Here is a 25,712-nt window from a genome sequence, read left to right as displayed (position 1 = left end):
CCCATGGTTTTGCCCATTAGCTAACAAATTTGCTGCTGTGCTCTAATCTGAATTAGGCCCAATACCCCATAATGACAACGTGAAAAAAGTTTTTTTGATATGTTTGCAAATGTATTAAAAATAAAAAACTAAGAAATCACATGAACATAAGTATTCACAGCCTTTGCCATGAAACTCAAAATTGAGCCCAGGTTCATCCTGTTTCCACTGTTCATCCTTGAGATGTTCCTACAGCTTAATTGGAGTCCACCTGTGGTTAAAATCAGTTGATTGGACATGATTTGGAAAGGCACACACCTGTCTATATAAGGTCCCACACTTGACAGTGCATGTCTGAGCACAAACCAAGCATAAAGTCAAAGGAATTGTCTGTAGACCTCCAAGACAGGATTGTCATGAGGCAAAACTCTGGGGAAGGGTACAGAAAAATATGTGTTGCTTTGAAGGTCCCAATGAGCACAGTAAATGGAAGAAGTTCTGAACCATCAGAACTCTTCCTAGACCTGTCCGGCCATCTAAACTGAGCGATCGGTGGAGAAGGGCTCTAGTCAGGGAGGTGACCAAGAACCCGATGGTCACTCTGTCAGAGCTACACCATTCCTCTGGAGAGAGGAGAATATTCCAGAAGGAAAATCATCTCTGCAGCAATCCACCAATCACGCCTGTTTAGTAGAGTGGCCAGATGGACACCACTTCTTAGTAAAAAGCACATGGCAGCCCGTCTGGAGTTTGTCAAAATACACCTGAAGGACTCTCAGACCATAAGAAACAAAATTATCTGGTCTGATGAGACAAAGATTGAACTCTTTGGCATGAATGTTTGGAGGAAACCAGCCACCGCTGCTCATCACCAGGCCAATACCATCCCTACAGTGAAGCATGATGATGGTGGCAGCATCATGCTGTGAGGATGTTTTTCAGCAGCAGCAGCAGCGATGGTTCTTCTCGGTAGGACAACGACCCTAAGCACACACCCAAAATATCAAAGGGATGGCTTCAGGACAACTCTGTGAATGTCCTTGAGTGGCGCAGCCAGAGCCCAGGCTACAATCCGATTGAACATCTCTCGAGAGATCTGAAAATGGCTGTGCACCGACGCTTCCCATCCAACCTGATGGAGCTTGAGAGGTGCTACAAAGAGGAATGGGCGAAACTGTCCGAAGATAGGTGTGCCAAGCTTGTGGCATTATATTCAAAATGACTTGAGGCTGTAATTGCTGCCAAAGGTGGATCAACAAAGTATTGAGCAAAGTCTGTGAATACTTATGTACATGTGATTTCTTAGTTTTCTATTTTTAATAAATTTGCACACATCTAAAAAAAAAAAATTTACGTTGTCATTATGGGGTATTGTGTGTAAAATTTTGAGGGGAAAAAATTAATTTATTCTATTTTGGAATAAGGCTGTAACATAACAAAATGTGCAAAAAGTGAAGTACTGTGAATACTTTCCGAATGTATAACTTTTGCTCCATATGACTGGAGATGCATGGCATGATTACTGTACTACATACTTTTTCCTCAATTTTTCTGCCTTTTCTTCAGCTTTGCTACTTTATTCTTCATTATGCTACTTTTCCTCAATTTTCCAACTAAACCATTTGCCTGGCATAATCGCATCAGATGCAACCACATCAGGCTGGGCTTTCCTTGACATGGTTGCATCTGATGCGACCAGTCAGAGCCCGCTATGCCGTTCTCAGAGGGAACTCTGGCCTCCCTGCTTCCTGTGTGCAGACACAAACAGAATATAGGCATGCTGCATATCATTTTAATCAGCAGATGCTCATGTGTCCTATTATCTAGCGGGGGGAAATCACACAAAAAGACGCTCTGTGCTACCAAATACAAGGGAAAAGAGGTGCAGATGCACTATCTCACACTAGCTCAACCTGTAATAACCAGAGGCATTTAGCATAATCCTGGCCAGGGCTATGAGCTTACCCACCAAGCCAAGGTATCCTCTCATTGGGTAAGTTCTTAACACTAACTTATAGGGGTTCAGGTCTGGGGGGCAGGACACCCCAAAGCCACCCAGCCAGATAACCCCAGGGCACCGCAAGAGTGATACAAATACAGGATTAAAGAAGTAGGAGCAGCTAATGCTGCATGTGTGAGTGATGTGAGGAGTGAAAGAAAATTATGTGAAAGTGTTATATATAAAACAAACTATAAGTGCCATAGTGTATTGAAATAATGTTAGGTTGCGATTCCCCCGGTGGCGCCCAGCCACACCAGGTACAGGGAGCCCCGCACCCCAGAGAATCCCCCCAATATTGACCACTATGGTAAACAAATGTAGGAGTCTTACCTCAGTGTTCTCACTCCACATATGTAGGCCAGAGTGCTGGGCTATCTAAATAAAATCAGTGAGTTTGCTACACTAGGCTGAAGGTGTCTCATGCTTTCAGATATATGTATAAATACATAGAATCGGTTACAATGAGAAGGGGGCCCTAGTTTGCACACTGTAATTAAGTAATGAGGTACTACTCTGCTTGAGACTTAATACAGTATACAAGGGAAAAGAGGTGCAGGTGCACTATCTCACACTAGCTCAACCTGTAATAACTAGAGGCATTTAGCATAATGCTGGCCAGGGCTATGAGCTTACCCACCGCGCCAATGTATCCTCTCATTGGGTAAGTCCCTAACACTAACTATAGGGGTTCAGGTCCGGGGGCAGGACACCCTAAAGCCACCCAGCCAGACCATGCTACCGAATCACACGGCAGTCACGCTCACGACTAGGTGTAACTAGAAGGGCTGTTTAATGAGATTGTAGCAACGATGAGGGAGGACACATCTGTAGTTGTACATAAACCTGATGGTTTGCGTGCAACTACGATTATGGGTGTAATTGCACGGCCTGTGCAAAACTGGTCCTGCATCGTCACACACTGTACCCCCACAAGGCAGCTTAAATGACATGCTGGGCTGTTTTGGGGGTGAGGCGATGGGGGATGTTTTTCAAAATGGACGAGTTGCACCCATTTCTTTAGACTTAGCCAGGGTGTGTGTCTTCAAGTACAGACTTCATTGCCACGGCAGAGGAAATCCATCACCCATTCTGAGTACGATTAGACTTACTCAGATGAGCGAAGAATATGGCTATGGCCAATGGTGATTTGATGCTGTGTCTTGGATACAGCACTCATGTCTGTGATGCTGGCAGGAGGCATATTTTTTCTTCAAATGCCTCATGTGGCATAAGTATATTGCCTTGTAGTTTGCACGGCAGCGTCCCTGCAGCTGTGCAAAATCATATAACTAAAGATGTTGCCCGGCAACGTGGCAAACAAGCTCACGTATCACTAAGTGCCAATTTAGTACAAACACAGTACCTACAAGCAGGCATTTTTTCATGGCATGCATGCCGTGGCGTGCCTCTGGGCCGGCAAAGATACAAGAGGACACATCTACAGTATGTGAATCAGACCCATGGTGTATTAGGTACTTAAGATTAGTTTTTTGGTGCGGCTAAGTAGCAAAGTTTGTGTCGTTGTAAATGGGGCTATTTGCCGTGATAAGATGATATATTTAGGTGGACACATCTTTATTTTCTTCTCTGTGTATGGGCTGTGGTCTGGGTGCTATCTTTGTTTTTATCCTCCACTTTTTTACATGGGTTTCATTTTTTCTTTCTTAATTCACTTTACATGCTACTCATTTAAATATGTGTGCTATTTAACTGATTTACTGTATGATATCTGTGATTGGTACACAAGTTAATGAAGAGGTTGAAACTTTGTGGATTTGTAGACTTAGCGCTAGATGCATCATCGCTTGGAAAGTGATAAAATGAAGAGTGAAAAAGTACCAACCAATCAGGTCCTAACTACCATATCACAGGCTGTGTTTGAAAAATGGCAGTTAGGAGCTGATTGGCTGGTACTTTTTCACTCTCCATTTTATCACTTTCCAAGCGATGATGCATCTGGCCCTATCTATCTCCAGTCCCACCATCTTTTGACCAGGAATATTTCCTAAGGCAGTCTTATTTGGACGTTTCTGCTGGCTGATGGACAAATAGATAGAGATAAAGATATTTTAAATGTGAGTATTGTTTTTCTTCTAGGAACCTGTTGGAACATAGTCCAAAAGAAAATAGCTTGTCCCAACAAGGTTCATATCCTTCTTCTCCCAATGGGTTGTCAAATCACTCTTCATCATCTCATCCACTTGAAGGCGTGGATAAGAAGTTTCTAGAAACCTATGATACCATCAAGAAAGGAAACTCAACAGATGATTCAAACCAGTACTACTGTGATAAGGTATTTCGAGATCTTGGAGTCACAATATGATTGGAAATACATTTTTATTTGCTTTAATAGGATCTTATAAGATACAATAATTTCAAGGATTTAGCAGGGTATTTATGAAAGCTTGGGGATAAATAAATTTGAGAGAGATAAAGTACTAACACATCAGCTTCTACTTACAGTTTATTGGCTGTGTTTGAAAAAGGACAGGAGCTCATTTTTAGGTACTTTTGGTCTATGGTCCTAATTCAGCATGGAACACGTGTGTGTGAACGTGCAGAAGCCGCACTGTGTGTGCGCACACTGTGGGATACGATGGCATCTCATATCTGATTGACAGGCAGATGTGTTCCCTGATCGGGAGGGGATGTCGCAGCGGCATTGGGTGGGCATGGTCTGTACAATACAGGCATGTCCGCGGGGCAGGCCTCAGCGGCTGCGTGACGTCACACGCATCCGCTGTGACCCGAAACATGGCAGATAGCCATCTGCCTTAGCAGCAAGGCTGCATTGGTAGAGGGATACCCTAAACATGTGTGCGGAGGTAGGGGGGGTGGGGGGCTGGAACCGGCATGTGAGGTGGACTTGCCCTGTGCTGGGCGTCCCCCTGCATGTCAGTGTAATAGATCGTAAATGTGTAATTTTTCGCACATCTGCGGTCCATACTGAATTAGGCCCTATGCACTAAGCATTGGAGACCGATAAAGTACCAGACAATCAGCTCCTAACTGTCTGGTTAAAGGTTGTTTTTTAAAAAAATGACAGGATCTGCAGTAGCAAATGCAGGATTTCTGGATGGGAGTTTCCCAATGGTTTTTTTTCCCCAAAACATTTTTTTAGAGCAATTGTCACCAACCCAAGAAGGATGCATAATTAGCATGTAGCAAGCTATAGGGGGTCATTGCAAGTTGATTGCTTGCTAGCTACTTTCTGCAGCCATGTGAATGCATAGTCGCCGCCCACTGGGGAGTGTATTTTAGCTTTGCAAGTGTGCGAACGCCTGTGCAGCCGAGCAGTACAAAAACAGTTTGTGCAGTTTCTGAGTAGATCTGAACTTACTCAGGCGCTGCGATCACTTCAGCCTGTCCGGTCCCGGAATTGACATCAGACACCTGCCCTGCAAACGCTTGGACATGCCTGCGTTTTTCCAACCACTCCCTGAAAACGGTCAGTTGACACCCATAAACTCCTTTCCTGTTAAATCTTTTTGCGGTCGGCTGTGTGAATGGATTCTTTGTTAAATCCATCGCCCAGCAACGATCCGCTTTGTACCCGTATGACGTGCCTGCACGTCAGGTCCGATCGTTGGTAGGAAAATCTGCTTCCATTGGGCATGTGCAGCAGCTTATTTCTCCCTTTATACTGCATGTAGGTGCCGCTGCCCAGGCTGTGTTGAAGGGGGGTTCCCCCTGTGGTTGCCTGTGAGCGGGTTGGTTGACTCTTTATACCTCTCCAAGGCTTAGACCCCCTTTATCTCTCACAATTGTACTTCAAGCTTTGATAAATACCCACTTAGTGATAGAGAAATGTTTCGTAATATCCTAAGCTTTTACCAGGGCTACATAAAACATTGAACACATTGACAAAATATTACATAAATTATTTGTATATTGATAATGTGAAGCAAATATTTGTAATGTGTAATATAGATGGTGTTAGATTTCGAGACCAAACTGCAAAAAGCTTACCTGTTTGGAGCTTGATTGATACTGTCAAAATTGTGTTATTTTATTCTATTTGAATATGAAGAGGTGCTACCTACTACCATAGTTTATACAATCCAAAGAACAGAAAAAGGGTAATTGGAAGATGTACTAGCAGTGACATAACTACCGTGGGTGCAGGGGGTGCAGCTGCTATGGGGCCCTGGCTGCTTCCAGGGCCCGCTGCACCTCCTCCATCCAGTCACAGGCTGCCTCCGAGGCATGTCACTCCCCCTTCAATCCCAACCTCTGGATGAATGTCTGCCGCCGACTGCACCCCCATGCAGCCGCGTGGAGGATGTGTCAGGGGGGGTCGGGGAGTCTACACTTTCTCTCTTGCTACACTCTCTCTCCCTGACACTGTCTCACTCACACTCATTCTCTTCCTGACACACTCTCTTACAATCCCTCTCTCTTTGACACTGTCTCCCTATCCCTCTTTCTGACACTGTATATATCCTAGTTTATCTCTCTGTCTATGCCTCTCCCTCTCTCATATTGTTCAGGTTTTTGATACTTGCACCCAATCCTATACTCTGTGTTGTATGTCTGTATGGTCTGTAAATACTTTTATTTTTGCAGTCACAATGCTCAGTACAGCAGACATTACAATATTAGTCCACATGTAATTTGAGTGATCACACAGTATTATCTATGTTCATATCAGTAGCATGCATGCAGTGTGAACAAACGGGTGGTCTTCTGTTTGCCGGCGGTCGGGCTCCCGGCGCTCAGTATACCGGCGCCGGGAGCCCGACAGCCGGCATACCGACAATTATTTTCCCTCGTGGGGGTCCACGACCCCCATAGAGGGAGAATAAAATAGTGTCGCGCGCCACCGTGCCCGTAGCGTGGCGAGCGCAGCGAGCCCGCAAGGGGCTCATTTGCGCTCGCCAAGCTGTCGGTAAGCCGGCGGTCGGGCTCCCGGCGCCGGGATGCTGGTCGCCGGGAGCCCGACCGCCGGCCAGCCGTAGTGAACCCGAACAAACAGATGTGTTGAGAAATGAATGCAGACTTGATGTCGTATGATGAATACAGTAATGAACAGTCTTGAGAGCAAAGAATGTCTCTGTTATGGATATATCAAGTGGCAGTCTTTTCCTAAAGGGACTTCTATGTCCGCCAGTATAAGTCCGAGCAACTGTGCTCCGAAGCAATTCTCTGTCAATGAATGGTTTCTGATGGGGGTCGTGTTCTGGGATGCCGGCGTCCCGGCCTGCCAGGTGCAACTTACCCTCACGATGTGGTGCCTTGTTCCCGTTGCTCACTCTGCGGTGATCCTCTGTGTAGCCGCTTGTGTAGCTTCAACCCTCTCCCTCCCCAGTGGTGCTCCTCAGCATGCAGTGCTGGATGTCTTCCTGGCTCTGCTGCTGTGTTACCGGTCCCACTGGAAGCCGCACTGAACACTGGAAGTTGTGTTGCTGCAAGGCTCCGCTTCTTCCTGTGTCCGTTGCTGTCTTAACATCTGCTCCACTCACCAGCCGGCGAGGAGTCTTATGGATGTGGTCTGCGGTGATATGCAGGCTTGCAGTGTCTGTGTGTGGAGCTGTTTAAAAAGCATTTCAGACGCAAACGGCCTTTGTCTCTCATGCCCTGACACTGTCTCTCTCCCTGACACTGTCTCTCTTTCTTCCTGACACTATCTCTCTCCTTTCTCCCCCTAACACTCTCCTGATACTGCCTTTCCCTCTCTCGCTGACACTATCTCTCTCTTTCCCTGACACTGTCTCTATTTCTGTCACACTCTGTCCCCCCAAACACTGTCTGTCTACCCCTCTCTCTCTCTCCCCACACTGTATATATCTCTCCCTCCCTGACACTATATCTCTCTCTCTACCTCTCTCCCAGATACTGTCTCTCTCCCTGGCACTGTCTCTCCCTCCTTCTGTCCCCATCTCACTCCCCCTGACACTGTTTCACTCCCTGACACTGTCTCTAACTCCCTGATAGTGTGTGTATGTGTCTTTCTCTCTCCCTGACACCCTCTTTGTCTTGTGCTCTCTCTTCCTGACACTCTCACTCTCTCTTGCTCCCCTTCTCTTTCGCTCTCCCTCCCTGCCTGACACACTCTCTCCCTCTGACACTCTCACATTTTTCTCTATTTCTCCCTGATGCCATCTCTCTTGCTAATTTCTGTCTTTCTTTAATTCTCTCTATTTCCATGAAACCCTCTGTTTCTTGCTCCTCTCTCTACCCTGCTTCCGCAAGGGGCATTGTAGAGACAATGGTTGTGGTGAGTGGGGAGGGGGGGGGGGGGGGGTTTCAAGATTTTGCTGTGGGGCTTTCAAAGTTCCAGTTACGCCCCTGGTCATGTTTAAAAGCACTAATAAAGGAAGGTTTTAAGGACTAATGAAATCATAGAAGTCCACACAAAACAAACTCATAAATTGGTGAAATGTTAGTTAAAACAAAAGGTGTTCAAAAGAAAGAAAGTGTTTAAAATAACCACTTGATAGTGAATAAATCACTCACATAAACATGACAAGTCATTAATAAAAGTTATGTTTAATATTTTAAGCTTGACCAGTGCACCTTGGAGCTTGGTAAATTGGCAATTTTTGCACAATCCATAGAAAGCTATGGGGACTGCTTATCTGAAGCAAATCAGAGTGACTGCGACAGGAATCTCTGACCTCTGTGTTGGTATCCTTATATGCTAAAAATTTTAGTTGATTGACCACAAAGTACATGAATAAATAGGCCCCATAGAGAAAGTAAGTTCCTATATGCAAATGACCTAGAGGGATATGTAACAATACTTCTATAGCGTTGAGAAGAAGACAAGTGGATATGTTGCCCATAGCAACCAGTTGGCTTCTACCTATCATTTTACAGAATGTTCTTGATAAAGGGTAGCAGTTGATTTACCGACTGACACAATACTGTCGGTCATAATTCCGACAGCCATTGACCAACAGTCCAAATACCGACACAGTCAAAATACAGACATCCATTATGCTGGCATGTTCCAAATGCTGACATAGTCAGAATACCGACATGCCAAAATGCAGACATGAGTTTTTAAGGAATTTGTGCCCAAAAACAGACTTGTTCATACTTTACCAGTGGATCTGAAGGGGGAATAAAACAGTGTGCTGAGCGCAGCGAGGCACCGTGCCCGAATGCGATGGGACGCGGTACACTTAGACTGTGTCCATGTTGACATATGTCGAGTAAGTGGTGCTAGAGAACAGCGTTTATCTGTATTTCTCTATCATCCGTAAGGTATACTGTGGTCACTTAGGGGGTCATTCCGAGTTGATCGCTAGCTGCCGTTGTTTGCAGCGCAGCGATCAGGCTATAAATTGGCATTTCTGTGCATGTGTATGCACCGCAATGCGCATGCGCGACGTATGGGTACAAAGTCCTTTGTGGTTTTGCACAGGTTCTAGCGAAGCTTTCAGTCGGACGGCAGAACGCAGTAAGATTGACATGAAGTGGGCGTTTCTGGGTGGCAACCGACCGTTTTTAGGGAGTGCTTAGAAAAATGCAGGCGTGTCGGGGAAAACGCAGGCATGGCTGGGCGAACGCTGGGCGGGTGTGTGACGTCAAAGCCGTCCCTCCGTCGTTAGAATCTACGCACACGAAGAGTTACTACAGGGCTGGTCTTGTTTTGCACAAAATGATTTTGCAGCTGCTCTGCTGCACAAGCGTTTGCATTTCTGCAAAGCGAAAATACACTTCCCGGCGGGCGGCAACAATGTGTTTGCACGGCTGCTAAAAGTAGCTAGCGAGCGATCAACTCGGAATGACCCCCTAAGTACAATGGGGATATAGATGGGGTCCAAAGGAGCCGGTGCACTTTAAATTATTTGAACAGAGTGTGCTGGCTCCTCCCCTCTATGCCTTCCCCCACTGCCCAGTTTAGAAAAATGTGCCCTTAGGAGAGGATGCACACTCTGGAACTCCAGAGGATTTTTTTTTCAATTTATTTTAAACGTTTATTTTTTTTCAGGTAGGCTGTGGGGCAACAGCCTACCTGCACCGAGGGACGCTTGGGTCACACCCGCAGCACTCTCCACACCCCCAGCAGATCAGAGAGTGGTGAGTGTTGTCGGGGGTCCCGCTAGCGGGGTTCCCCCGGTTCTTGGTGTGGGGCGGGCATACAGACTCCCTCTGGGGTGATCCCATAGCCCCCCATGCAGACTGGCAGCGGCAGTGTAAGTAGTTGTTGGAGCCTCATATTACACATTATGAGGGATATTGCCAGTATAAACATACATGTAGCTACGGCGCCATTGCAGGGGGCAGCGCTATCTCAGAGCGGGACCAGCGGCTTCCTGGTGCCATTTCTTGCACTCTCAGCGCTGCAGCAGGACAGCTAGTTCCTCCAGAGGATACTCCACGGCCAGACACTGGTACAGGGATATAGTTTAAGGGGGACCTTTTCTTAGGCTCCTTACACATAAATGAACCATATTGCCTAACTTTCTAAACTCTAAATTGTTAGTTACAGGCTGGCACTGGTCCCTCCTCTCTGAGTGGTAGATGTATTAACCGGGAGAAGGCATAAGGAAGTGATAAACCAGTGATAATGCAAGTGCACCAGCCAATCAGCTCCTAACTGTTAATTTACATATGGGAGCTGATTGGCTGGTGTGTTTTTCACCTTGCACATATCACTGGTTTATCACTTCCTTATGCCTTCTCCAGTCGAATACATCTGCCCCTGAGTCTCTCCACACATTCTGGACTGGGCAGGCTTGCTTATACCTTTGTGTGTGTGTGGGTGTTAATGTTCCCTGTCAGCATGATCAAAAAAGCGGTGTGTAATATCTGTCACACCAGGTTTTCTCCCTCCCCTGCAAATTCTCTCATGTGTGACAATGCAGTCAGCCTTCACAATATAGTGGGGCTTCTCGGGGTGATTTACAGGAACCAGCTTGGTTGAGTTTTATTAAAACTATGATGGCTGAAATGTCCAATGAGTTAACTACTGCTAGACAGGAAAGGAAGCATTTATAACAGTCTATGGCTGCTCTGACTAAAGATAAAACAGAGGGCAGACGTGTAATCCCTCTCTCACATCCACTACCCCAAAAGCGGGGGTTACCTGACATCCTCTCAGAATCCGAGGAGGAGGTGCCAGTGGGGAAGGAGCTGGAATCTATTGCTAAGGTGGATGATTATTCTCCGCCGCAGGGCGTGGAGTCGCTTATCCTTGCTATAAGGGATGTTTTGCATATTCCTGGGAATGAAGCAGATGTACAGCAATCCTTTTTCTCTGTACAGAAAAAAGTGCTGCTCACCTTTCCTGATTCAAAGGATCTTTTTAGGGAGCCATGGGTTACTCCTGACAAGACATTCCAGGTGACAAAGAAATTGGTTGCTGCTTTTCCTTTTGCTCATGAGGGGTGAAAGGTCTGGGAGACTCCCCCTGCTGTAGATGCTTCTGTATCATGACTGTCAAAAAGACAGTGCTACATGTTCCGGGTGCTACTGCCTTAAAGGAACCTGTGGAAAGGAAAATAGAAACCACCTTGAAATCTATTTATGTTGCAGCGGGAGCCTTCCAAAGGCCTGTTATTGCGGACTGTTGGGTGACTCACGTCATGCATATCTGGGCAGCTAACCTTCAGAAGTGCTTAACTGGGGATAACATAGTAACATAGTTAATGAGGTTGAAAAGAGGCAAAATGCTCATCGGGTTCAACCTGCACGCAAACTGTATCAAGCTGTGCACACTACAATGCACCATCTGAAGTAATGGTTTTATACCAATTGACAACTATATTCGTACCACTCCCAGGGGCAGATGTATTAAGCCTGGTGAAGTGATAAAGTGGAAGGTGATAACGCACCAGCCAATCAGCTCCTAACTTACATGTTACAGGCTGGGTTTGAAAAATGACAGTTAGGAGCTGACTGGCTGGTGCTTTATCACCTTCCACTTTATCACTTCACCTGGCTTAATACATCTGCCCCTCAGTTACTTAATGTCAATGTATTAAATGCTTTAGCCTTGGATACTTTTTTCAGCTAGAAAACTGTCCAAACCATTTTTAAATGCATTTACAGAGTCCGCCATTATTACCTTCTCCAGCAGGGAGTTCCAAATCCTTATTGCTCTTATGGTGAAGAACCCTTTCCTACGTTTTGTACGGAATTTTCTCTCCTCTAGTCTCAGTGAGTGCCCACGTGTCATATACACAGTTCTATTAATAAACAAATCCCCTGCTAACTCTTTATATTGAGCCTTTACATATTTGAAGATATTAATAATGTCTCCTCTTTTCAAGGGAATACATATTTAACCTAGTAAGCCTTTCCTCATACTCCAGTGTCTCTAACCCTGTTATCAGCTTAGTAGCTCGCCTTTGAACTCTTTCGAGCTCCTCGATATCTATTTTATAATATGGTGCCCAAATTTGAACACAATATTCCAGGTGTGGTCATACCAATGATTTGTACTGCGGCAGGATAACATCCTCGTCCCTTGTCTCAATACCCCGTTTTATGCACCCAAGGACTTTACTTGCCTTCTTTGCTGCATTTTGACATTGTGAACTGTTATTAAACCTATTATCTATGAGCACCCCCAAATCTTTTTCAAGTACTGTTTCCCCTATATTTTCCCACTTAAGTGTGTAGGATGCAAGTTTATTTTTAATCCTAAAGTGCATAACTTTCCATTTTTCAATATTGAACCTCATTCCCCATTTAAGCGCCCAGGTTTCAAGTTTAAGTAAGTCATTCTGTAGAGACTCCACATCAATTTCTGAATTAATTATCTTACACAGTTTAGTATCATCTGCAAAGATTGACACTGTACTTCCCAGGCCTATTCCTAGATCATTAATAAATATATTGAACAGCAGCGGGCCAAGTATGGACCCTTGCGGTATTCCGCTGACTACTGGTGCCCAGCTGGAGAACATTCCATTGACCACTACTCGTTGTACCCTGTAATCCGGCCAATTACCTATCCATGTACAAATAGTATTTCCTAGGCCAAATTCCCTTAATTTGATGATCAGTCTCCTGTGAGGCACTGTATCAAAGGCTTTTGCAAAATCTAAATAAACCACATCCACTGCTTTGCCCTGGTCAATATTATCTCTCACGTCCTCATAGAAGCTAATTAAGTTAGTTTGACATGATCTGTCCCTCACAAACCCATACTAGCTTATGCTAATAAGTCCCTGGCTGAAATGGTGACGCTGATTCAGCATATCCAGGAATCTGCTAGTTTCCTTTGTGAAACAATAAAAGGCATAGGCATTATACAGTAAATGCTCGTACTTCTACAATGGCGGTTTCTGCATTCAGGGCGCTGTGGCTACGTCAGTGGGTGGCGGACGCAGAGTCAGAACGGAGTGTAGAGGCTTTGCCTTTCAAATGAGATTGGCTATTTGGAGGTGACTTAGACACATGTATTTCGAAGGCTACCGCTGGAAAATCCGTGTACCTCCCATCTGCACCCCCACCGGCTAAACGCTCTTACACTGGGCCTTCACTACAGTCCTTTTGGACCTCAAGGTTTAAGGGAAAAGCCAGAGGTGCCTCAGATGCGACGAGAGGCTCCAGAGGTAAGTCTCGTAAGCCTACCACCACAGGATCTCAGGACAAGTGCGTCAGCTCTGTCTCCCCTAAATCCTCAGCATGATGGTGTCCCTCCGCTCATGGGGGATCTCAGGGTGGGAGCTCATCTGAGATTATTCAGCCTCATTTGGGGAAGCTCCTGTTAGGACGCATGGATAAAAGACCTGATCTCCCAGGGCTACAAACTGTAGTTCGAAAGTTCTCAGAGTCACAGGTTTTTCAGGTCAGGCTTACCGGCTTCCGAGGACATGCGCCTTACGCTACATGAGGCCATTCAAAAATTGGCTCAGAATGAAGTCATTGTTCCGTGCCACTTAACAACGGGGCAAGGGAAATTTTTCCAGCCTTTTTGTGGTACCAAAACCGGACTGTTCAGTGAGACCCATTTTGAACCTCAAATCGTTATACCCATATTTGTGGGTTTTCCCGTTCAAAATGGAGTTTATGAGATCAGTGATCTCAGGTCTGGAGGAGGGGGAGTCTCTCTGGACATAAAGGATGTGTACCTACATATTCTGATATGGCCACCTCATCAAGCCTACCTCAGGTTTGCTCTGCTGGATGAACACTACCAGTTCCAGGTGCTGCCCTTCAGCCTGTCCACGGCTCCAATGTTTTTCACAAAAGTGATGCCGGAAATTATGTTCCAACTCAGGATTCAGGGAGTGAATTTTGTCCCCTACTTGGACGATCTGTTGATAAAAGCAAGATCAAAGGAACAACTGTTGGACAGCATCTGCCGCGTGACAACACTGCTGTCACACCACAGTTGGATTCTGAACTTACAGAAATCCCACATCGAGCTGACTCAGCGTCTCCAGTTCCTAGGGATGATATTGGACACTGTGGCTCAGAAAATCTTCCTTCCTGCAGACAAGGCCAGGCCGCTTCAGGAGTTAGTTTGAGCGGTTCTGCAGCTGACCCGGGTCTCGATGCATCTTTGCACCTGCCTGTTGGGAAATATGGTGGCCTCGTATATTGCCATTCAATTCGGCAGATTCCATGCGCGGACATTCCAAATGGATCTCCTGAAAAAATGATCAGGTTTGCATCTGCACCAGGTCATACGTCTCTCACCATGGGCCAGAATCTCTTTCCTGTTGTAGTTGCAGTCCTCCAACCTCGTGGAGGGTTGGAGCTTTGGGATCCAGGATTGGATTCTCGTAACCACAGACGTGAGCCTTCGAGGTTGGGGAGATGTCACCCAAGGAGCACATTTCCAGGGCAGGTGGTCAAGCCACGAAGCCGTTCTTCCAATAAACAACTGGTACTCAGGGCGATCTACAATGATCTGCTGCAGGCGTCTCCTCTACTATAAGGTCAAGCCATTCAGGTTCAGTCTGACAATGCCACAGCAGTGACGTATGTCAATCGAGAGAGAGAGGGACAAAGAGCAGAGCCTGCATGTGGGAGGTATCTAAGATACTCCTCTTGGTAGAAAGGAATGCAAGGGCGGTACCAGCCTTAATCATTCCGGGAGTGGACAACTGGGAGGCGGACTTCCTAAGTCGTCACGACCTACACCCAGGAGAATGGGGACTCCATCCAAAGGTATTTCGACTGATAACAGATCAGTGGGGCTGTCCACAGATTGATCTGATGGCCTCTCAGCTCCACAATAAGCTTCTCCAGGACAAGAGACACTTTGGCAGCGGCAGTAGAAGCGCTGACAATGTTGTGGGTTTTACCGGCTGGTGTACCTGTTTCCTCCAATTCCGGTACTCCCCAGGGTTCCAAAAAGAATCAGGACGGAGGGAGTTCAGGGAATTCTCATTGCCCCCGATTGGCCTTGAAGGCTTTGGTACGCAGATCTTCTGGCCATGGAAATAGAAGACCCCTGGCCTCTGCCTCTGTGAGAGGATCTTCTTCAGCAAGGACCGTTCGTCTACCCAGACTTACGGCATGGCGGTTGAGTAGAACCTTCTAGCTGAGAAAGGTATTCCGAATAAGGTTATTGCAACCATGATTCAGGCTAGGAAGGCTGTCACGTCGAAGCATTTCCACCATATCTGGAAACGATACGTATCCTAGTGTGAGAGCCAAAAGGTATCCGGTGGTGGATTTTCCCTTGGTGCACTTTTTGCGCTTCTTGCCGGCTGGTGTGGATATAGGCCTAAGGTTTGGCTCCATAAAAGTTCAGATCTCGGCCTTATCCGTTTTCTTTCAGAAGAAATTGGCTGCTTAGCCTGAGGTCCAGATGTTCCTACAGGGTGTCCTTCGCATCCAGCCTCCCTTTGTGCCGCCCACGGCACCTTGGGATTTTAACATGGTTTTGACCTTTCTGCAACTCTTGGTTTGAACCACTGATGTCGGTTGAGGACAAGTACCTTGCGTAGAAGACGGTTATGCTGTTGGCATTAGCGTCAGCTAGGCACGTTTCGGAACTTGGAGCTTTGTACTGCAAGAGTCCCTACTTGGTCTTTCATGAGGACATAGCGGAGCTTAGGACTCGTCAGCAGTTCCTGCCTAAGGTGGTGTCTGCATTCCACCTGAATCGGCCTATCGTGGTTCCGGTGGTGTTAACCACTTCCTCCAATCCTGAGTCCTTGGATTTGGTGCAATCCCTGAAGATTTATGTCAAGAGTACAGCTGCTGTCTGAAAATCGGATTACATCTTTGTGCTGTATGATGCTCACAAGAATGGTTGTCCTGCCTCAAAGCAGTCGATTGCCCGTTGGATTAGGCTTACTATTTAACAGGCCTATGCTTTAGCAGCCTTGCCTATTGCTCCGTCTATCAAGGCCCACTCTACTAGGTCGGTGGGTTCTTCCTGGGCGGCTGCCCGTGGTGTCTCTGTTTTGCAACTATGCCGGGCCACTACCTGGTCAGGGACAAACACGCTTGTCAAGTTCTACAGGTTTAATACCTTGGCTACAGAGGATGTCCAATTTGGACATACGATGCTGCAGACATCTCAGCACGTTCACACCCATTCTTGGAACTTTGGGACGTCCCCATCGTACTAAGTGACCCCAGTTTCCCTTATGGATGAAAAAGAAAATAGGATTTCTCATACGTCCTAGAAAATGCTAGGGACACTTCAAGAACCATGGAGTATAGACGGGATCCGCAGGAGATATGGGCACTTTAAGACTTTCAAATGGTGTGCCCTGGCTCCTCCCTCTATGCCCCTCTTCCAGACTCCAGTTTAGATCTGTGCCCAGGCAGACTGGATGCACTCTGAGGAGCTCTACTGAGTTTCTCTGAAAAGACTTTATGTTAGGTTTTTTTTATTTTCAGGGGGGCTGCTGGCAACAGTCTCCCTGCTTCGTGGGACTTAGGGGAGAGAAGTCAGACCTACTTCTAGTGAGTTTAAAGGCTCTGCTTCTTTGGCTACAGGACACCATTAGCTCCTGAGGGTTTGGAACCCTAGGTACGCCTAGGGGTTCATTCCCAGAGCCCGCCGTCACCCCCCTTGCAGAGCCAGAAGTCAGAAGACAAGTGAGTAGAAGAAGAAAAGAAGACTTCAGTGATGGCTTCTGAGGTACCGCACAGCGATCGCGCTGCACGCCATGTTCCCACACACAGCGGCACTGTAGGGTGCAGGGCGTGGGGGGGGCAGCATATAAATTCTCAAATGGGCACTGTCAAGAGGGGACATAACTGCCAAGGCGCTGTCCTAACCCCCGCCAGTATAAATATTAGTTGGAAAATAGCGGGATGAAGTGCGCCAGTGAGGGGCCGGAGCTTCCTCCTCACAGCCACACAATGCACTGCTAGACATAGGCAGGGTACAGGGGAGGCGCCCTGGGCAGTTAATACACTCGTTTTTGGCAAAAGGGCCATAAACACACTCTGCCCTACCCCCGCCAGTGAAATTAATTATTTATTTAAGAGCGGGAGAAGCGCGCCATTTTGGGGGTGGGGCTTCTTCCTCACTAAGCCAGCAAACTTCTCAGCGCCATTTTCTCCTCAGGAGAAACACTGGTCCTCCCTTCACTGCTGATTTGTATCAGGGTGCATATAAAGGGGGGGGGGGGGGGGCGAGGTATATGTTATATTATAAAGCGCTGCAGGTCTGTTCATGTTATATTTTGCGGATTTGTGTGTTTACACTGGGGTGTGAGCTGGCTAATCCTTTTTGTGTCCCTCTAAAAGAGATCTGTCCCCTATCCGTCCCAGTGTGTCTGTCGGTGTGTGTGATACACGTGGGTGACCTATCTGAGGCAAAGAGTTCCTTCGCGGAGGAAACTGTTTGGGGACACAGAGTTGTAAGGTGGTGACGCTACCGGCACACCAAGAGCCTGCATGGGTGCATGAAATACGTGGTGGTATGCATTATATCAATAAGAGATTAGATAAAGCTGTATCTAATGCGGCATGCTGAATATGTAGAAGATATGTTGGTCAGCATTCTGTTCTTCCATCTGCAGGCGACCCTCTCTGGGTCACATGAAGTCCATTTAAATGTTATGGCTACTGCTAGCGACACAGACTCTGAGTCCTGTGTCGACGAAGGGGACTCCAGGGAAATAGATCAACTCCCTCCCCTGGGCGTAATGTATTTTTTTTTGGCAGTCACCCCCTGTGTTAGACAGTGCACGGTCCAGGTTGACAAAGAAGGTAATTCTCCCTACACCTGGCACGGCTTCACTAAAAGAGTCGGCAGACCGTAAGATGAGAACTACATTAAAATCCATTTATGTTGCTAATGGCACACTGCTCAGACCCACTATTGCCTGCACGTGGGTGAGTCGCGCTATTGAAAAATGGTCAGAATGTGTGTCCTCAGAATTTGACACGATTGATAAAGATGAGATTTAGATACAGCTTTATCTAATCTCTTATTGATATAATGCATACCACCACGTATTTCATGCACCCATGCAGGCTCTTAAGTTAGGGAATATCAAAGATGCTGCCACCGATATGCTAGAAGCAATGAAAGATATTGGACTCTTGAGTTCACAAGCCGCTACCATAGCAGTATCGGCTCGGCGGGTGTTGGGGATTCGCCAGTGGAACGCGGATGCAGATTCCAAAGAGAAATATGGAGGCTCTCCCATATAAGGGGACACCTTATTTGGCGATGGACTGGATGCATTAGTCTCGGCTGCTACCAAAGGTAAGTCGACATTTTTGCCCTCTGCACCTGCTCCCGCAAAATCATCCTCACATGCAGTCCTTTTTCGGGCCAGTAAGTACAGAGAGATGTTTCTCCTTATTCGCAGGACGGGGAAGAGACGAAAAGATGTCTACAACGGCTTCAGATTCCAAGAACAGAAGTCTACCCCTGCTTCTGCCAAGTCTACAGCATAATGCGGGGGATCCCTCTTGGAAGGTAGCTTGGGTGGGGGCACGTCTAAAAACTGCTCAGTCAGGATTGGAGTCAATCTGACCTGGATCCCTGGGTGTTACAAATAGTGTCCTAGGAATACAAACTGGGGTTTCAAGATGTTTCCCCATGCCAATTTTTAAAATTGACCTTGCCAACGTCTCTTTCAGAGAGAGAAGCACTTATAACGGTAATTAACATTTTATGTCAGGACCAGGACATAGTCCTGGTGCCTGGGTCACAACAAAGGGAGGGGTTTATTCAAGCCTCTTTGTAGTTCCGAAACTGGACGGCTTGGTCTGACCGATCCTGAACCTAAAATCTGAATCTCTGCTTGAAACGTTTCAAGTTTAAGATGGAATCACTGGGGGCAGTGTTTTCCAGTCTAGAGGAGGGGGATAACAGGGGGTCAGTTGACGTAAAGGATGCTTAACTGCATGTTCCCATTTATCCTCCTTACCAGGCTTAGCTGAGTTTCGTGGTTCAGGATTGCCATTACCAATCCAGACGTTCCCTTTGGGTTTCTCCACGGTGCCAAGGGTTTTCACCAAGGTGTTGGTGGAGATGATGGTTCTCCCGCCTCAAAAAGGGGTCAGTATAATTCTGTATCTAGAAGATCTCCTGATAAAGGCGAGATCCAGTGAGCGTGTGGTACAAAACATTTCTCTCTCCCTGTCCATACTCCAACAACACAGTTGGATTATAAAATTTCCATGAAAGATTATTTTGTCTTTCGGGACGATTATGGACAGGGTAGTTCAGAGTTTTTCTTCCTGTGGAAAAGGCTCTGGAAATCCAGAAAATTGTAATACTAGTTTTGAATCCATCAACAGTGTCAATCCATCAGTGCAAATATGGTGACGGCCTACGAGGCCATACAGGTTGGCAGGTTCCATGCCAGGGTATTCCAGGGGGATCTGTTGGTAAAGTGGATCCCACCTACACATGCACCAGAAGATAGTCTTGTTGTCGAAAGCCATGAGTTCACTCCTGTGGTGGCTACACAGCTCGCACCTATTAGAGGGACACAAGTTTGGAATTCAGGACTGGGTCCTGGTAACCATGGATACAAGTCTCCGAGGCTGAGGAGCTGTCAATCAAGGAAAAACTTCCATGGAAAATGCTAAAGTCAGGAAGCCTGCCTTCAGATGATTATGATGTTATTGAGAGCCATTTTCAAAGGTCTTCAACAAACGGTACATCTTCTTCAAGATCATCCCGTGCAGAGGTGATGGAAAACATGTAAGGGCTCTGTCGGTAATTTTCATTCCAGGAATCGATCTCCAGCCGGGTGAGTGGAACTTCCACCAAGAAGGCTTCGCAGAGGTGACAAGTCCTTGCGGAGTCTCTCAAATAGACAGGTTGTCATCTCGTCTCAACGAGAAGCTTCAGAAAATATTGTTCCTGGTCAAAAGACCCTCGGACAATAGCGTTAGATGCACTGGTGACCCAGTGGCTATTTCGGTCAGTGTATGTATTCCCAAAAGTTCTCGGGATCATAGGAAGAACGAGGTTTCAAGCAAAAATTTTCATGGCCCAGAATGGCCAAGGAGGGCTTGGTGCCCTGATTATTAAAAAAAAAAAGAGGATCCTTGATCTCTTCCTCTTCGCGAGGACCTACTACAATAGGTGCCGTGCGTGTACCTGGATTTACCGCGGCTACGTTTGACGGTATGACTGTTGAGCGCCGGATTCTAGCCCGAAAGGGTATTCCCAAGGGAGTCAACCCCACTCTTATTCAGGTCAGGAAAGGAGTAACGTCTAGATGTTACCACCGTCTTGGGTGAAAATATGTGTCTTGGCGTAAATTCAAGAAAGCTTCAACGGCAGAGTTTTCAGTTAGGGTGTTTCTCCATCTCCTATGGGCTGGAGGTAATGCAGCATGTAATTGTTTTCTGCATTGGCAATTTTCTTTCGAAAAACTATTGGCTTCCCTTCCGGAAGTTTAGTCTTTCGTGAAAGGTGTATTGTGCATCTACCTTCCATTTGTGCCTCCAATGGCACCTTAGGTTCTTAATGTGGTGTTGCAGTCCCTTCAATCACGTGGGTTTGAACCTTTACAGAAGGTGAAGTTGCTGTTTCTCACTTGAAAAGTGGTCATCCTGTTGGCCTTGGCATCTGCTAGGCGGATGTCTGAGTTGGGGGCCTTATCTCACAAGAGCCCTTATTTGATCTTCCATGAAGATAGAACTGAATTGAGGACACGTCAGCGTTTTTTACGAAGGGGTTGTCCTCTTGCTACAGGAACCGACCTATTGAGGTGGCTGTGGCTACTGACGTCTTCGCTGAGTCAAAGTCTTTGGATGTGGTTAGAGCTTTGAAAGTTATGTCGCCTGGACAGCTCGGATTAGGGAAACATATTCTCTGTTTGTCCTGTATGTCCCAACAACATTGGGTGTCCTGCTTCCAAGCAGACCATTGCGCGCTGGATCTGTAGTGCGATTCAGCATGCTCATTCCATGGCTTGATTGCCGTTACCGAAATCGGTGAAGGCCCATTCTACTAGAAAGGTGGGCTTGTCCTGGGCTGCTGCCCAGGGGTTCTCGGCATTACAACTTGGCCGAGCAGCGGTTTGGTCGGGTTCAAGCACTTGAAATGTTTTGCAAGTTTGATACTTTGGCCGCTGAGGAACTCATATGTGGTCAGTAGGTGCTGCAGATTTATCCGCACTCTCCCGCCCGTTCTAGAGCTTTGGTATAAACCCCATGGTTCTTGAAGTGTCCCCAGCATCCTCTTGGATGTATGAGAAAATAGGATTTTAATACCTACCGGTAAATCCTTTTCTCTAACGTCCTAGTGGATGCTGGGAACTCCGTAAGGACCATGGGGAATAGCGGGCTCCGAAGGAGGCTGGGCACTCTAGAAAGATCTTAGACTACCTGGTGTGCACTGGCTCCTCCCACTATGACCCTCCTCCAAGCCTCAGTTAGATTTCGTGCCCGGCCGAGGTTGGATGCACACTAGGGGCTCTCCTGAGCTCTTAGAAAGTTATAGTCTTAGAATTTGTTATTTTCAGTGAGACCTGCTGGCAACAGGCTCACTGCAGCGAGGGACTAAGGGGAGAAGAAGCGAACTCGCCTGCTTGCAGCCGGATTGGGCTTCTTAGGCTACTGGACACCATTAGCTCCAGAGGGATCGACCGCAGGCCCAGCCTTGATGTTCGGTCCCGGAGCCGCGCCGCCGTCCCCCTTACAGAGCCAGAAGCAAGAAGATGGTCCGGAAAATCGGCGGCATGAAGACATCCTGTCTTCACCAAGGTAGCGCACAGCACTGCAGCTGTGCGCCATTGCTCCTCATACACACTTCACACTCCGGTCACTGAGGGTGCAGGGCGCTGGGGGGGGGGCACCCTGAGGCAGCAATAAAAACACCTTGGCTGGCTAAAATACCTCAATATATAGCCCCTGGGGCTATATATGAGGTAAATACCCCTGCCAGAATCCCATAAAAAGCGGGAGAATAGGCCGCGAAAAAGGGGCGGAGCCTATCTCCTCAGCACACTGGCGCCATTTTTCCCTCACAGCTCGGCTGGAAGGAAGCTCCCTGGCTCTTCCCTGCAATTCTACAGTACAGTAAGAGGGAAAAGAGAGGGGGGGCATTAAAATTGGCACTGTATACAGTATATTATATAAAAAGCAGCTATTAGGGACATAACTCAGTTAGTCCCTGTATATATATAGCGCTCTGGTGTGTGCTGGCATACTCTTACTCTGTCCCCCAAAGGGCTTTTGTGGGTCCTGTCCTCTATTTCAGCATTCCCTGTGTGTGTGGAGTGTGTCGGTACGGCTGTGTCGACATGTTTGTGGAGGATAATGATGTGGAGGGGGAGCAGATGCCTTTAGCAGGGATGTCACCCCCTGGGGGTCAGACACCTGAGTGGATGGTATTATGGCAGGAAATGAGTGCACGTATAGACTCCTTACATAAAAAATTTGACGACATGCCGACTGTGGGACAGCCGAGTCTTCAGCTCGTGCCTGTCCAGATGTCTCAAAAGTCATCAGGGGCTCTGAAACGCCCGTTATCTCAGGTGGCACAAGTAGATGTCGACACGGATACTGACACCAGTGTCGACGACGATGAGTCAAATTTAATGCCCGTTAAGGCCGTTCACTGCATGATTGAGGCAATGAAAGAGGTGTTAAATATTTCTGATTTACATCCAGGTACCACAAAAAAGGGTATTATGTTTGGGGAGAAAAAACTACCTGTAGTTTTTCCCCCGTCAGATGAATTAAATGAAGTGTGTGAAGAAGCGTGGGCTTCCCCTGATAAGAAATTGGTAATTCCTAGGAAGCTACTAATGGCGTTCCCTTTCCCGCCAGAGGATAGGTTACGTTGGGAAACACCCCCGAGGGTGGATAAAGCGCTCACACGTTTGTCTAAAAAGGTGGCACTACCGTCCCAGGATACGGCCGCCCTTAAGGAACCTGCTGATAGAAAGCAGGAGGCGATCCTGAAGTCTGTATATACACACTCAGGCATTATACTCAGACCAGCTATTGCGTCAGCATGGATGTGCAGTGCTGCCGCTGCGTGGTCAGATAAACTGTCAGAAAATATTGACACGTTAGACAGAGACACGATCCTGCTAACAATTGACCATATAAAAGACTCAGTCTTATACATGAGAGATGCACAGAGGGAAATCTGCCGGCTGGCATCTAAAATAAGTGCATTATCTATCTCTGCTAGGAGATGCTTATGGACTCGCCAGTGGACTGGAGATGCAGATTCCAAAAGGCACATGGAAGTCTTGCCTTATAAGGGGGAGGAATTATTTGGGGATGGTCTCTCCGACCTAGTTTCCACAGCAACGTCTGGGAAGTCAGCATTTTTACCCCATGTCCCCTCACAGCCTAAGAAGGCGCCATTTTATCAGGTTCAGTCCTTTCGGTCCCAGAAAAACAAGCGGGGAAAAGGAGGGTCTTTTCTGTCAAGAGGCAGAGGCAGGGGAAAAAGGCTGCAGCAAACAGCAGGTTCCCAGGAACAAAAGTCCTCCCCCGCTTCCTCTTCCAAGTCCGCCGCATGACGGTGGGGCTTCACAGGCGGAGCCAGGTACGGTGGGGGCCCGCCTCAGGTATTTCAGCGATCAGTGGGCCCGCTCACAGGTGGATCCCTGGATCCTTCAAATAGTATCTCAGGGATACAGGCTGGAATTCGAGGCGACTCCACCCCGCCGTTTCCTAAAATCCGCCTTGCCGATTGCTCCCTCAGACAGGGAGGCGGTGCTAGCAGCGATTCACAAGCTGTATTCCCAGCAGGTGATAATCAAGGTACCCCTACTTCAACAAGGCCGGGGTTACTATTCCACACTATTTGTGGTGCCGAAACCGGACGGTTCGGTGAGACCCATTTTAAATTTGAAATCCTTGAACACATACATAAAAAAATTCAAGTTCAAGATGGAATCGCTCAGGGCGGTTATTGCAAGCCTGGACGAGGGGGATTACATGGTATCCCTGGACATCAAGGATGCTTACCTGCATGTCCCCATTTACAATTCTCACCAGGAGTACCTCAGATTTGTGGTACAGGACTGCCATTACCAATTCCAGACGCTGCCGTTTGGACTCTCCACGGCACCGAGGGTATTTACCAAGGTTATGGCGGAAATGATGATACTCCTTCGAAAAAAGGGAGTTTTAATTATCCCATACTTGGACGATCTCCTAATAAAGGCACGATCCAAGGAACAGTTGTTAGTGGGAGTAGCACTATCTCAGGAAGTGCTGAGCCAGCACGGCTGGATTCTGAATATCCCAAAGTCACAGCTGGTCCCCACGACACGTCTAATGTTCCTGGGAATGATTCTGGACACGGCCCAGAAAAAAGTGTTTCTCCCGGAGGAGAAAGCCAGGGAGTTGTCTTCTCTAGTCAGAGACCTCCTAAAACCAAAACAGGTATCGGTGCATCACTGCACGCGGGTCCTGGGAAAGATGGTAGCTTCTTACGAAGCAATTCCATTCGGCAGGTTCCATGCCAGGATTTTTCAGTGGGACCTGTTGGACAAGTGGTCCGGATCGCATCTTCAGATGCATCGTTTAATAACCCTGTCTCCACGAACCAGGGTGTCTCTTCTGTGGTGGCTGCACAGTGCTCATCTTCTGGAGGGCCGCAGATTCGGCATACAGGACTGGGTCCTGGTGACCACGGATGCCAGCCTACGAGGCTGGGGGGCAGTCACAAAGGGAAGAAATTTCCAAGGACTATGGTCAAGTCAGGAGACTGCCCTTCACATAAATATTCTGGAACTAAGGGCCATTTACAATGCCCTAAGTCAAGCAAAATCCCTGCTCCTACACCAGCCGGTGCTGATCCAGTCAGACAACATCACGGCAGTCGCCCATGTGAATCGACAGGGCGGCACAAGAAGCAGGACGGCGATGGCAGAAGCCACAAAAATTCTCCGATGGGCGGAGAATCATGTACTAGCACTGTCAGCAGTGTTCATCCCGGGAGTGGACAACTGGGAAGCAGACTTTCTCAGCAGGCACGACCTCCACCCGGGAGAGTGGGGACTTCATCCAGAAGTCTTCCAAATGATTGTAAATCAATGGGGTCGTCCACAGGTGGACATGATGGCGTCCCGCCTAAACAAAAAACTAGAGAAGTATTGCGCCAGGTCAAGAGACCCTCAGGCGATAGCTGTGGACGCTCTAGTGACACCGTGGGTGTACCGGTCAGTTTATGTGTTCCCTCCTCTACCTCTCATACCAAAGGTATTGAGAATAATAAGGAAGCGAGGAGTAAACACAATTCTCGTGGTTCCGGATTGGCCGAGAAGAGCGTGGTATCCGGAACTTCAAGAGATGATCTCAGAGGACCCGTGGTCTCTGCCGCTCAGACAGGACCTGCTGCAGCAGGGCCCCTGTCTGTTCCAAGACTTACCGCGGCTGCGTTTGACGGCATGGCGGTTGAACGCCGGAT

General features: G+C 47.4%; 1 protein-coding gene across 3 annotated transcripts in view; it reads left to right on the top strand.

The window, feature by feature from the left end:
* Positions 1-25,712, top strand: part of PTPN3 (protein tyrosine phosphatase non-receptor type 3) — a 1,027,556-nt gene that overhangs the window by 622,801 nt on the left and 379,043 nt on the right. For all 3 annotated transcript variants that reach the window (XM_063922728.1, XM_063922729.1, XM_063922727.1), the window contains one exon: positions 4,079-4,274. In XM_063922728.1, the coding sequence (XP_063778798.1) occupies positions 4,079-4,274 (196 nt within the window). The remainder of the gene's footprint in view (positions 1-4,078; positions 4,275-25,712) is intronic.

This window comes from Pseudophryne corroboree, chromosome 5 (assembly GCF_028390025.1).
Source record: "Pseudophryne corroboree isolate aPseCor3 chromosome 5, aPseCor3.hap2, whole genome shotgun sequence".
In the NCBI taxonomy this organism is placed as follows: domain Eukaryota; kingdom Metazoa; phylum Chordata; class Amphibia; order Anura; family Myobatrachidae; genus Pseudophryne; species Pseudophryne corroboree.
Note: the sequence above shows the minus strand (reverse complement) of the source record. Positions and strands in the feature narration are given on the sequence as shown.